General features: G+C 39.5%; 1 protein-coding gene across 1 annotated transcript in view; it reads right to left on the reverse strand.

Annotated features, from left to right (window-relative positions):
• Nucleotides 1-14,646, reverse strand: part of NPSR1 (neuropeptide S receptor 1) — a 55,764-nt gene that overhangs the window by 37,377 nt on the left and 3,741 nt on the right. Inside the window, exon 2 of the mRNA XM_023919418.2 lies at nt 5,721-5,853. Coding sequence (XP_023775186.1) covers nt 5,721-5,853 — 133 coding nt within the window. The remainder of the gene's footprint in view (nt 1-5,720; nt 5,854-14,646) is intronic.

Raw genomic sequence — 14,646 nt, forward strand, 5'->3', positions numbered from 1 at the left:
AACGCTATAGTTTCCGTAGCCTGCGGAGGAAAGGTGGATGTAATCTATTTCTTTCCCTGTTTATCGAGCTGTGTGTACAGTCAGGTGATTTGCAGAGTTCTTAGACTTCCAGCTAGGTGTTTGGGAATAAAGCTGCCCTGCAAAAGCAGGGAATTTGGATGCCATCGGGTACTCTGTAAAATTTCAGTGTCTGTGCCTGAGGGAATATTAACAAATTACACCCTTTCTTCTCAATCTTGACAAACCTTTTTCAGCAGTGATGGGAGCACGCAGTGCAGAACACAGACGATCCATTAGCAGAGACAGTTTCCTTACATTAATTACACTTTCAAGAGGTTTTGGACACAATGAATGTAAGAAATGTGCATGTCACTCTTTCAATGTTAGCAATGAATTCTGCAGTAAACTGCAACTTCCTTCAAGTTTTCTTTTCTACAGGTAGGATGATGAAACCTCTCACCTTTCTTCAGCCTTCATATTTTTCCTACAAATTAGCAGACAATTAGTGTGGAAAGAGGAGGAAGACAGGTTTCTGGGAAGTAGTTCAGTTTTGTGCATTATGTTTCTGTGTCTTAGGTGGACAATTGTGTAAATCATATTGGTAGGTTCAAGCCAAGACCCAGCTGGCAAGATAGGCAAGTTTTGCAATATAACTGGGAACTCTATAGATTTTTTGGCTGCCAACAGTCCACCTCCATTAAGGTGACTTGCTGATTTAGCTGCTAATTGGCTCTGTGCAATTAACTTCCAATGCTCATAATCACTGTGATGTCTGAGGTACTTATAAAACTGATGAATTTGTATGAATGATTTCTCTAAAGTGCAGAAATATTCCAAGTATCATTTTCCAGATGAAAAGCTGGAACAGAGACCATTATCTGTTAATCATGTTCTACATGTTAATTTTGGTAATGGAGTTATTATATTAAGCTTTTCCACAGATCATGGAGTAACAAGTTATCTTCATTCATTCAAGTCACATAGAATGATGAAGAAAATTATTGAAGGACAGGCACAGTCCATTAAAGAAGTCAGTGCCCTACTGGTTTTGGTGTAGGGAAAAAGAGAAGAAAAAAAGGACAAAATTTGTTCATGTTTAGCTCTTGTAGCTGCACAGTTAGATGCACTCATTTAGTTCATTTAACTGGAAAATTAGTTGGTAGTCTCTGCTTTCAGTCATCTAATCCAAAGTCTCCCTAGAAATCAGTGATTGAGCCCAGCTGGTTTTAGTCTCGCAGTCATGCTCTCTCTGGGCAGAAGCAGCACAGAAATAAAACAGCACACTTTGCTTTAGCAGGGTCTATTTCTACCTATAAGCTTGCATTACCCTCTCATAGCAGGTTCACAGTGTATTGGCTTTTTACCAAACACTAAACGAGTGCGGCTGAAGGACCTTCAACTTTCTGGGACCAGCTGAAGAAGGTGGCAATGATAGAAATATCTTTATATCACTTTTTAAATTACTTCCTTGTCTTTATAATGTCATTCTCAAGCCATTCCTTAGTATTTGGTATTTGTAGCTACATATGTTGGCAGAACATCTTTTGTTTTCCTGTTTATATGTAAGCTATCGTAAAAGTTAGGTGAAGTTCCTTCTATTTTCTCTCTTTGTTACAGACACAGCAATACCTATGTGAGCACATATTTCCAAACAAGACTGCCAGATTATAGCTTAAAATTTGGCATGCAATAAAGAGCCTACATGTATTTCTAACCCCCAAAACAAGAAAAATGTAACACTGTTCCTAAAGTACTGATCTCTGCTAAATGGTGGAATAGAAACACACTGAGCTAAAGGTCATGACATTTCAAGTTCCTAATCTCCAGATGTTAATGTTGGAGAAAAAGATCTAAATAAACTCCCTACTTCTGGTCAATAAAAGGAACTTAAATACATTCCCCTGTCAGTAGTAGTTAAAGTTGAATGGAAAATAATGAGAAGCAAAATTCTTTCTTCTCATTCATTCTTTCCAATTCATTCTTTTCAATTCATTTATTTTCATTCAAATTCAGACTTTTTTAATGTATTTCTTGATTGATTTTGGAATTGGTCAAATGATAACAGTTCTTACTGTATTAACTCTTTGGCCCATAAATTTTGGAATTGGTCAAATGATAACAGTTCTTACTGTATTAACTCTTTGGCCCATAAATTACATTTCTTTTCCACTAGTACTCAGATAATTCAGTTTGATGTATGCCTCATGTCCACTGCTTTTACATTTTGAGAGTAAACTTTAGAAGGCCTTCATTTAGTAGAGCTGGGTAAACTGATCCAAGCATACATAAATGTGTGGACAAACCATCTTTTCTGAAAACAACAATATTTCACTTCAGCATTTCCAGCTTTATACAGTGCCTATGAACTCATCCCACTCTTTGATCTTGAACCACTTGGTGATTTCAGTTGGAGGCAAACATCTTAAATATACAAAGACTCTGAAGTTATGTGAAATGGCATCAGGTAGGGGAAGATGTGAGAGATTTCCTGCCAGGAGAGATAGCTATGCCATGAGCATAACTTGTGCTAAACTCAGAAGAAATCTGTTTGGGGAAAAGTGCTTAGAAATACCCTCCTCGCAGGGTAATCTTCAGAGCTTGCTCTTTCTGAGAAACTAAATTACCTTGGAGATAGAAATCTGTAGGAAACCTAGCTTTAGTTTCAGTCTGCACAGACAAACTTGTTCCTAAGAACAACATTTTTACAGAAGAGGAATCTGCCCAAAGGCAAACTGAAAACTGAACACAAGGCAAATATGGCAATATTCCTCTTCATCAAATTAGCTGATGCTGAGTGATTAGTACTATTGTTCAGCTCAGCTGTTAACTCTTAGCTGATTTCCTAGGGCTTAATTCCCAGAAAATTTCAAAGAGATTTATGCATGAACTGAGAGTTAGACATAACTTAAATATGGTACTGACACAAGCATTGTAAAAGTGTATATTCAGTGTGAAATATTGTGGATTCAGGCTTCAGCAACACCCTTAAGCTTTCTGAAGTTGAAGGGATTACTCCCACACATCCCTGAAACATTGATCACCATGTTGAGTTATGATGTAGTAAAGGATCAGTAAGAGTCTTCTCTAGATTTGCAGGGTGGGTTGAGCCACTGAATAGTCAGTGTTGAAAGAAGCCTCAATCAGTTAGTTACTTCTCATCTGCATCTGGCTTGGCAACCAGTCAAGAAGAACAACAGTGCTGACTTCTGATTTATGTATTATGCACAGTTTCGCTTTGAATACCTTGTTTATTCTAACAAGAAGGTCGCATTTGAATTTAATTTTGGTACTACAATAGTGGGAAGATGTGAGAATTGAGGGCACCACTAAACTATTGAGCCACAGATCAATAGACAAAAAGTTTTAAGATGGCTTTGAAATGTCTGCATTGATAAAGCTATATCCATTATTCTTTCTGCTACTGGGCAGAAATAATAAATATTTTAAGAACCTCAAAATAAATGGAAGTAGTAATATTGACTAAGCAGAAACTGTTTGCCAGGAGATTAGGCTTTAGTTGGTAGGATTTAAATATGCTTGGCATGTCAAAGCAATGTGACAAGTCAGTGTTTTCATAATGTTCTGCGTCTACCTCATAACTTGTTGTGAAAGGATGATGGCTGCTGCCAGCCTGCTTTGTTCTTAATAATATTTTTAAAGATAAGAAAGTGAAATGGCTCCATTTCAGGAATTAAGTCATTTCCTTGTGCCAAGATACTGACAAGCAGTCTTGGTGCCGGAAGATAAATTAGAGTTCTGACTCCTGCATCACAAAAAAGAAATCGACATTGCTTGAAAGGAGCCTAGCTGTTCAAGCTGGAGTTACTTCTTTTAACATTGCAGATGTGAATGTCAAGTGAGTTTTCTATGTGAATTTTTGTAATGTGGAATGGAACAGATTGTTGAACTCAGGCTATTTTAAACGTCAAGGATAATTTTAGGGAAGGGGAAGTCAGAAGAATCAGCGAGTGGAACACACGGATCTCAGTCAAATTATAACATCAGCTGTATAGTACTATTTGCTGCCCACATCTAATGGTATATTTGCCTTGTTGTCTTTTCCACTGACACTGATTCTTTCAGCTCCCTCAAAACTGCACATATAATTTCTTCCTCTCCCTTCATGCTGACAGTATTTAAACCCCTTGTGAACAGCTGTCCGTGCACCTCCATTCTAATACAAAAAGTCCTCTTTCCTATGGGTACCAAATGGAAAAATTCCCACTCAGACACTTATCCAGCGCAGCAACAGCAGCAGACTCCTCCCAGTACACCTGATAGTAAATAGAAAATGGATGATGTCCATCTGGGGCTTCCTCTGCTCTTCTCTTCTTTACTGTACTTCTGCTTGGCTGCCTGAGTACATTCCATTCGTCTGGGATTGGGAACGCTTTGAGCAGAGACTGTTTATTTTGAAACTCCTGTGAACACTGTAGTGCTTGATCTGTGATTGATGCTCCCAAGCTGTGGGGTGAGGATCTATTGATCTGCCTTACCTGATGGAAAATACCACTGGCACATGAAGGAAGTGGCATAAAGGTCACGACTGAGATAAGAAGTAAAACCATTTATTACAGATGACTTGAACAGGAGAACCAGCTGTCAGCACTTCAGACGAGGAGTCACTGCAAACCTTCACCCCCTCACCTTGCAAGGATTCTTACATCACCTGTTACAGGCCTGACTCTTTGCATCAGTCTGCACACCCTGTTTCAGCTGATAGTAGTTCTTCAAACTGAACATATTTCTGAGGAGATGAGGTTTGGGCTATGGAGCTCATTTATTTATGAAACTCAGGTTGAAGATTGGGCTGAGTAGTGCTCTGGTTTTCCAGTTTAAACACAGGTACACCAGACACCAAAGGAGGATGTGGTATTGTTGGAAAATCGTATATTAAATGGCTCCTTAATGAAAAAGTGCTGTAATTCCTACCATAGCTTAGGGGGGTGAAAAAAAAGCAATAGAAAGCATATAAATATATCCTATATACACAAACAGTACAGCACAGATGTCTTGTAAGCAGGGATTAGTAGCAGGACACTGTTATAGAAACAGCACATATTTTCCCTTGGGAAACTTAAACCCCCACAAATGTAGTCCATTCAAGACCACAGAGAAACAATGTGCTGCTTATGCTCATTTCCTTTCCTTCTTGCTGAGATGGACATTTTACAGACCAGGCTTCTGTACATTTCACATTCTGTTTAAAAACTACAAAGTCCTTGGATCAACATCCTTTTGTCTATTTAAAAAAAAAAAATCTAAATTAATTCCTCTCCACCTTAATATTGTTATATTTCCCTTACTGCATTAAACTGGACAACATGAAGTTATTTTCACTCTTTACTGCAGGAGCATAATTGGTGGAGTAGTTTTAATAGAAAAACACAAGAGATACATCTTAAACTAGTTTAATTTAAACAGTTCCATGACAACAGCTGGAGACATACCTTCTGGGAAATACAGATGCAAACTCAGACTGGAAGATAAGATGGTGACATCAATGAGTTGCAGCTGCTGCATACTATTACATCTAGCAACATCTTTTTACATCAGAGTCAGACTGAGCCCTAAGACAAGCAGCCATCCATTTTCTTTATGGAAAACTGCAACTGGACATTAGGTGGCAACTGAATTCTTTGCCACTCAACTCTCATTTTCTTATTTGTCATTTCAATAGTGGTTCCTGTGCAGGTCAGGTGCCCTTTCCCCTCCCATACCTGTGATTGCCAGCTGAGTAACAAAGTAGGTCATTCGAGATTTCCGCTTCCTCCTCCAGGTAGAGAAGAGCACGATGGCATTTCCAGCAATTGTGACAATAAAGAGAACCCAAAGAGTCACCAGCTGCTCTGTCTGCAATGGAAAGAACAGAAAAAAGCATATTGATGGGTGGATGGATAGACAGTCTCTTATTGTCAGACAAATGAGAATGGAAAGCAGGAGTGAAATTTTGAGCTTTGCCAATTGATTTCAACAATTTAGTCTAAAAGACTTTTTTTTTTTTTTTTTCAGAAAATACTTAACATGCATCACTGCTAGTGATCTTCACTCCAGTTTGGTTTGCAGTGGCTGTATATTACTTCTCTCTTCACAAAACCACTAGCAGTGCCTGTATTCTGCACTTAGTGCTAAAACGAGAGTCAGCTCAGCTTTCTTGTGCTGCTCCAGCAAGCTGTGAAATAACCAGCTGCCTCACTTCATAAGGAATGTTGATAGATGGGCTCCTTTGGAGGAATGAAGGGAATAAATACTTCTCTTTTTCCCAGCTTCAGTAAGTCAGGGTCATTCACAAGCCCTATGAAATTCAGACATTCTCTCCATGATCTAGATGTGCACCAAGACTGAGAAAGAAGCATGACCCACTAAAGAAAAGTGTAATTGTGTAGTGACTGAAACGTGATGACAAAACGTCCCCTAGTGGTGTGTGTACAAAGAAAACAAAGTAAGAAAGCTATTCGTGCTCTCAAAGCATCAGGATGCTCCGGCTACAAGATCACACGGGTATGTGTCCACGTTTGCTTGTTTGGTGAGTGCACACCCAATCTTTACATCCTAGCACCTGGGATGAGTTTTAGGTAATGTCAATGCAGTCGTTCCGGACCTTTCAGTTGCGGACAGCAAAACCACAGTGTGGGAATTAGAGGAAGATGGAGGAGGCAGGTAAGGGCTGTGGCTGAGGAGGGGTGCCAGGTGCTGGCACTACAGACGTGGCCTCAAGGACCTGTCCCGAGCAGGTTGGGGGAAGGATGCTGTCAGTAAGATCCCCATCTACCTGGCTGGGCTGATGGTGGACCAGAAGCCAGGGAGAACACACTCACTGAAGCATTTGTAAACTGCTCCTTCTGCTTGCAAAGAAAATACCTCGGTGTGAGCATGGGGAGGGAAGGTGAAATAAAAGGAATGGAGCAAGGACATGGAGCTTCTTGCTTTGTAATTAGCCTTAGTGCCTTCTTGGCACTTAGCCTCATTCCTGGCCAGCAGTCATTGTCCCATCACCTTCCCTGGGCAGCCTCTCCTGGGAACCAGCCTCAACTTTGCTCCAGGTAGGGAGCCACACTACCTTGTGGATCATGTGGTCATGCAGGGAAAGCAAGACCTGATGAGGAGCAATTTGATGCTGCACTCTGTGCCTGAGCCCAGAGATTTGTTTAAGCAAACAATCAAGGTCATGTAGAAAAGATTTCACTTTTCCCAGCATGATGATTTTCAGCAGCATAATCTACCATTCACGTCATCTCACCAAACATTCCAAAGAGACACAACTATTCTAAATTGTCTTAGTATTGTCTAGGTAATAGCAGTGTCTCAGAGATGAGTCACCATTCATCTCACCTACCCTGGGATGGGCTGTCTCCACTGAATATAGAGTGACCTAGATGATACAACCTGTGTGGGCTAGATACTCAGCTTTTAGATTAAAAAAAATTAAAAAATTTTAAAAATCCATATTTTTGTGGTATCTGCAAATCTCTTGAATTTCTTGGAAAAAAATTCCCCTAAAAATGTGTGGCAGGGATATGGTGAAACTATTTTTATGGGGATGCTTTTCTTAGTGCAGGAATTAGAAATAAATGTCTTTTTGAAAGACAATAAGATCATAAAAGATAAGATTTCACATCACGTTTGACCTTGAAATCAATGATTTCTCCTCAGGGTTTGTTTTGGTTTTTCCATTGCAGAAAACATATTTCTCACATAAAGAAAACTAAGGGACTAGACTTGCTCCTATTTTCTTTGGTATAAAGTCAGAAGATAATTTTCTTGAAAGGAATTATATTCCTGTATTATACTGATATAGATAGGACCAGAACAAGGGTCTGATACTCAAACTTTCTTGTGATTCCCATGGAAGAAATAGCTATGGAGCAACAGAGGCTGTATTAGAAGGATGTTTCCCCATCATAGGAGCACAACACAAATGGTCAGATTAAATCCCTTCTGCCAATTTAAAAGCAATGCCTAACAGTTAAGCAATGTCTGACTCCAGAAATTAAACCAGACTGCAAAAATAAGTTAAAAATGCAAACACTGAAAATAGAGGAAAGTCTGGAGGGTCGTAGACAAAGAAATAAAGATGAAACTTCTATTAAACTATTTGTGGGAGCTGCCATTCAGACAAAAGGGGAAAATATCTCATTCCTGGGGATTAAGGAGCCATAACAATAGGCAACTTAAATCACTGCAGCCTCTCTCAGTCTGTGTTAACTTGCAGAATGAAAACTTCCATGATTATTAATGGGATGCCCACTGTGATAAAGGCCTTTGCAGAGCCTATGATTTGAATTCAAAATTATCCTCCTGAATTGGAAACACCTACTGAGAAAAAAGCAACATGCTGTCCAACAAGGCAAAGGGCAGGACTGCAGTGTAGTGAGAGTAATCACATTTGGTTGGACCAGCCTTTAAAACACCAACCCTCACACACAGCAGATGTGCAAAGTGCCCCAGAATATCATGGCATCACCCTGCCATGAGAGCAACAGCCACCAGCACTTTGGGATCAACACCAGGCTCTGCTCTAAACTTTCCACTGGGCCATGTCCACTCCTGGGCACAGTGCTTCAAGAGAGACACACAAAGGTGTTGTCATAAAAGATAGAGTCAGGCAAAACGACCAAATTAATCAAGTTGCTCAATCCAGGAAAATCCAACTGCAGGAAAAGATGAACATAGCCTTGAGGACACAAAAAGACTAATGGGAAAAGGTAAAGGACTAATCTCTTCTTAGATCCACTGTGGACTGGACAAAAATCAAAACTGTGGTACAGAATTCAGGATGAAAATTTAAAAAGAAAAATAAGGCTTTAAAATATATCATAGATAGAGAGACCGATTGAGGCAGTAAAACTTCCATCTGTGAAGGCCTTAAAAATAGTTATTAGATTAGAGAGATAGCTGATGGATCTTTGAATTTCACTCCAGCTGAATTTTCTCTAGTTTTATTCATCATCTTCAGGCTGTTTAGACATAGAAGTGTTTAATTTCATGTCTTGTTCATCCATCAAACAAAAATCCTTTTTTAATAACAATCTGGGACAAGGTAATTTACAAAAAGCATTCCTCAATAATATGATGTGCAAACATCAGAAGGATTCTGATAAAAAGGAAGATAATGATATCTCCAAAACCTCTGTTGACCAGGACTTCTTTTGAAATGGGCATTAATAATTACACTAGATGAGAATGCCATGAGAGACTAGTGTCATACAGCAGTTATTTCAGGTTAGAAAAGCTAGAGATGCTGTTGACATTATTAAGGTCACCAACAAATGAAAGTAAAGAGGATTTCTTTGGCTTGACTTGGGCCATTGCACACGCTGCTGTCCCACAAGGGTGCTGTGTTTGGAGCATGGAAGTGCTTGACACCCAGAGAGCATATTTGTATTTTGCTAGGTTGCTCCAAGATTAAAACCAGTTTTAGTCAATGAAGAAAATGCCTCTTCATGGGTGAAATGTAAGCTAGAAGACATGTCTGAAGATTGTGTGCATTTTCCTTTGGCTATAAAAAAGGCTTATCATTTTCTTTCTCTAATAAAATTTCTGAATCCAGAGGCTGAAATAAGTCTAACAAGAGGCGTATTCTGCTTTAGATTTGAGGCAAAGATCACCCATGCAAACACCTTTAATCAAGACCATAGTTAAAACCTTTTGGAGATGTTGGGTAGCATTTTGGTACCACAATGCCACCCCTTCTTCCCATCCTCCCCAGCCAGCTTCCTGGATTTATCTTCTCTCAGGATTTGTATCCCCTTTGCAGAGGAGCACCAGCTGTGACTGTGGAATGGGGATATACCTGATAGCCCATCCCAGTGGAGGTGCTGTTCCTCATGTCTTGAGGTGCAAAAGCTTTTGTCTAATATTAGAGAAGTTGCCTAATAGAAAGAGAGGTTCAACTATCAACGGGCAAAGTTTATTTGTACCTGAAGAGGGACTCAATCTAAAACAGTTTAGCTCTATCTGCTGAGGCTGGTTGGGAAACAACCTGGAAAAAATAGGTTTCCAGGTAAGAAATGAACAAAATAGAAAAAGAGAGGGAGAGATACTCCATGCCTGGAGTGGCTGACTGGCCTCTAAATATGAGGACTGCAGGCCTTTGGAAAATTCTCGGTCCTGGTGACCTAGTGTCTTTCTGCACCATGTTCTTGGTCTCTTGGGTGAAGAAGAGGCATGATCCCTCATATCACAAGCCAGCAGCAGCTTAAGTCTCTGAACAGCTTTTTCTTGACAGTTGATAAACACTGGGAATGCATAAATGATCTTGCCTTTGGTATATTTTAAAAATTATGGGGTTAGCGTTGCAGCAATTGGGATTGTAAGAGGGATGCAATCATGAACCAAGCCAAGCAATTTTGCAAGAGTGTTCTTAATATATAAGAAGAATACATAAATCCCCTTGTTAAATTGAGTAACTGTCATGCTCATGGTCAAGTTCACCACTAGTAGATTGCATTGCACTTTCTTGTAGGAAGCATAAAAAGAGAAAAATCTTTTCCCATTCTCTAAAAATAATCACATTAATTGCAGACCATTTAGAAAAATGGAGCAGTCTACATTAACATTTTTTTTTTTATTCTGCTGTAGAAGATCTGGAATCTTGAACATTGAAAACTGAGAATGTTCATCAGGATGAATTTGTTAACATCCTCCATTTAGGATGGAAACTTAAAGCCCTTAAAAACCCTAAAAAACCAAGACAAAAACAAACCAAACAAAAAACCAAAAACTCAAATAAAACCCAAAAAACCAGGAAAATTAATTTTCCAGAGGCAGACAGGTGCCATGCAGTTTGACTGATTTCTGTCAGGGATTTATAATCTGCTTATCTCTAAGACAAATTGCATTTTGGACTGCAACACTGAAGGGAATCAAAGAAATATACCCATTAACCCAGTTAAGGAGTTTTAAAGGTGCTGGCTAAACCTCTGATATAATTAACTGAATTTTTAAATAAATAATCAAAGCAAAAATAATAAAACACCTCTTTTCCATACTGCCAGCCTCCTCCACAGCAAAAACCTTAAAGGAGCCTTCTGGGGTCTAAGTACTGCCTACAATTACCTGGCAGGAGGGTGCAGAGAAGATGGAGCCAGATTCTTTTCAGATGTGCACCACGAAAGGGCAAGATTCCACAAACAAGTGTTGTAACATGGGATATCTTGGTAAGACATAAGGAGAAAAGTGTTCTTCATGAGGGTGGTCAAGCACTAGCACCAGAGACATTGTGGGATTTCCATCCCTGGAGATATTCAGAAGTTAAATGGACACTGCCCTGAGAAATCTGGCATCTTTTGTATTTGCTTTCAAGTGGTTGGTTCGGGCGACCTCCAGGAGTCCTTCTCTACTTGAATTATTATGCACACACACAAGTATGCATAAGACCTATTTTCTTAAGACTAAAAGGTACTTAAACAGATATAATCAAATGAGTGCTTTGCACATGCTGCATATTATTTATTACATCACAGAAACATGAACAGCTCAGATCTTTCTGGAAATCTTTATGTAAATTAAAATTTGCTCTGCAAGTAAAGAGTATGGGTGTAAAGGCTATTGGCATGGGAATAGCAAAAACCTATTAGTCTCAGGAAAAGGACTTTAAAAGTATAACATGGCATTTTTCTTATATTTATTTGAAGTCCTGAGATGACACATTTCTGCCATGTGTGACCAACTTAAACTGTAGGCTTTCAGAAATGAAGTATGATGCCACTGAAGGAGTCATGACTATGGTTATGCTTACCACATACAAAATAAAGGTTCCTTAATACACAAAAAAAGAATTGGAGAAAAGCTGTAGGTGCATTGTGTATACTTTAATTGTAGACAACAGCTCTGACTGTCAAGCAGGAAAAAATGTAAGGGGCACCAAATATCTTACAAGAGGCACAACAAATAGAATACTTGGGCTAGAAGCAACCTTCACACAGCAAATACTAATGACCTCAATGTGAAGATTCAGATGAATTAAGTCATCTCCTAATGCTCAAGAAAAGAAAAGCTGGGAAAAAAAATGTCTGAAAAGCTCTTGATTCATTTGCTGATAGTCCTTGTCTCATTAAGAAAAAAACATGCTCAAACAACTGGGAAAGTCACCGAAGTCTTCAGTCTTAGCTGTCACAAGCAGCAGGAAGTTGTACTGTCCACCCCTGTAAGACAAATATGTTTCAAAAGAGGGGTCTCCATCCAGCAAGGCAAAACTGAGAAGATGTTTCTACACAGAGTTCACACAAGATATTCCTGAAAACTTTTTGGGGAAAAAAATTGATTGACACTTAAAAACCCAGGGAAATTTATGTGAAGGTAAGAAAGACTGGGGAGAAAAGAAAGTTCAAAGCTAAGTTTTATATTTTGTCATTGAAAGTGCTTCCATTATGATTGAATTTGAGAGAAACACATTTGGGCAGGCAACAAGCCCTCTAGGAGTTCATTTATTTTTTTTAATTAGTGTGGCCTGGAATGGAGCCTGATTCAAAGTGCATAAACACCAGTTCAGCCCCAGGATTGACTCTGGGACTGCTGCTTTCTCATTTAAATGCTACCAGTTGTGCTTGATAGCTCTCCTATTCCCAGTGCAGAGGCTGCCTCACTGAGCTGCTTTCTAACTGATTGTCTGGGTTATCCTCCCAGCCCAAGGTCATGGAACATTCTGGCAAACCTGGAATGCATTGCCACATGAAGCCTTCATGACTTATCAAACGTGCTGGCAACAGTCACTTCCCAAGGAGTCCTTATCATTGGAAAAAGTACACAGCTGGAAGGAACATGAGTTGATTTTTTTCTGTTCTGTTGAACTTGAGAAGCAGTTTTGTATGAGTTTGTGTCGATGTGGTATTCCACTCATAATCTGTTATGTTTTTATATGTTACATAGAGGAAAGATCTATAATATTTTCTTCCTTTTAGACTTAGGGAAACAGACAGGAGAAAGTTTATTCACTAAGGGCACTTTCTCATGGAAGGGGCCAATTTTGTTGTTAAGATTACTTTTTCATCTTTTTGAAATCTAGCAAAGCCACATATATATGTATAAATATATATATTTTGTGAACCTCTGTTTTTCTAAAAAACCTATTTCCTAGCTCTGAATTCCATGGATGAGCAGGGTCCCTTCATTGCACATAATCTAATGCATGCTAGTTGCAGTGATCTTTCTGACCTCAACAGCTGAACAAGCCCCCACTCTGCCCTAAAATTCTGCATAGGTATGATGGTGGCAGTCAGTAACAAATGTGACTAATTCAATTCTATCACCAGCTCTTATTTGCCATTCTGTTGTGGTTTGGTACAAAACAGATAATGAATGGGGGCAGTGCTGCTCAGTTATTGCAGGATGTTTTACCTATTACACTCTAGGAAAATTCCACAGAATTAGACATTTCTGACTTAAAGGTCACCAGGAAAAATGAACTTTTAATGGTGTATCTCTCTATTTTTTTTGTAGAATACTTTCAATGTGGAAAGATAGTATTAAGTCACCCAAAGGTCCATCCATTATTTGATTTTTGACAGCCCTATTTAAAATGCTAAAGTGTTGCTTTTCTTAATCGCTTAAAATGGTTATGCTTAGTTGGCAAAGTTAAAATACCTCTAAAAATGTAAGAAAATGATACTTTCTAGGCATATTTATACAGGAGAGGCAGGCAGGTGCAAGCCATGTGCCTGTGTGGAGCACAGGGACAGTAGTATGAGGGTTGCCAGTGTAGAACAGCCCAAATCTGCTGGCTCAGAGCTGCTCCTGTTGGGCTATCATACTGCCAGATCACTTCTGTGTTGAGTTTAAGCAGCTGGATGAGGCCAGCCTGGCCACCAGCACTGCAGCAGCAGTTTCCCAAGGAGATCATTCTCAGTGCAGCATCTCAGGAACAGCAGAAGTCATTACAGCATATTGCAAAGGCTGTGTTCAGGAGTCCCTGACACCTTATTTGTGTAAACTTAATCCTCCTCCTCTCCCCACACTGAAAGATCACAAAGTTACCTCTGAATTATTTGATATGTCTATTTTCTAAAATGTGTGATTGCATTTGCAGAGATTACTCCAGAAATTTGACAGCACCCATTATTATTTTCCTATTATGTATTCAATGATGGGATGCTCTGTGATATCTGCTTGAAAATCAGAATGAGCAATAGCATAAGCAAATGCTTTTCAGGTGATAAAGCGACTCCTACATTTGGATGAAAGGATAGGGACATCAGACTGTGACTTCAGCAATCTCTGAGAACACCTGGAGCCAAATCCATGTAACTGGATAGTTCTACAAAACCTCTCAACATGGTCTCCTCAGCCCTTTGCCAGTGATGGTAAACCCTGACCTTTGTAAAGAGCATTAGCTCCATGGATAGGCAGCCCATGTTCTTAGAGTTGTGCTTACCTGAGCTGGGTTGTGCTGTCCTGTTTAATATCTGAGCTACGTGGGCTAAAGCACACAGGTACAGGGAATGCTGCAATGTGGGGGGAGGACAGTCAAAGACATATGTTTAAAATCATTTGGGATTGTTTTGACAGACACACAGTTCCTCCTGAGAGCTGTAACACTTCAGTGTCACTGCTGTGCTAATGCTGAATGGCACAGGGACCGGGGCTCATGGGGCCAGAGGCGTGTCAACATTTGCAGTGGTGATTTGGGTTCCAAACAACCTTGGATAT

Source organism: Cyanistes caeruleus, chromosome 1 (assembly GCF_971803275.1).
Source record: "Cyanistes caeruleus chromosome 1, bCyaCae1.hap1.1, whole genome shotgun sequence".
Lineage (NCBI taxonomy): Eukaryota > Metazoa > Chordata > Aves > Passeriformes > Paridae > Cyanistes > Cyanistes caeruleus.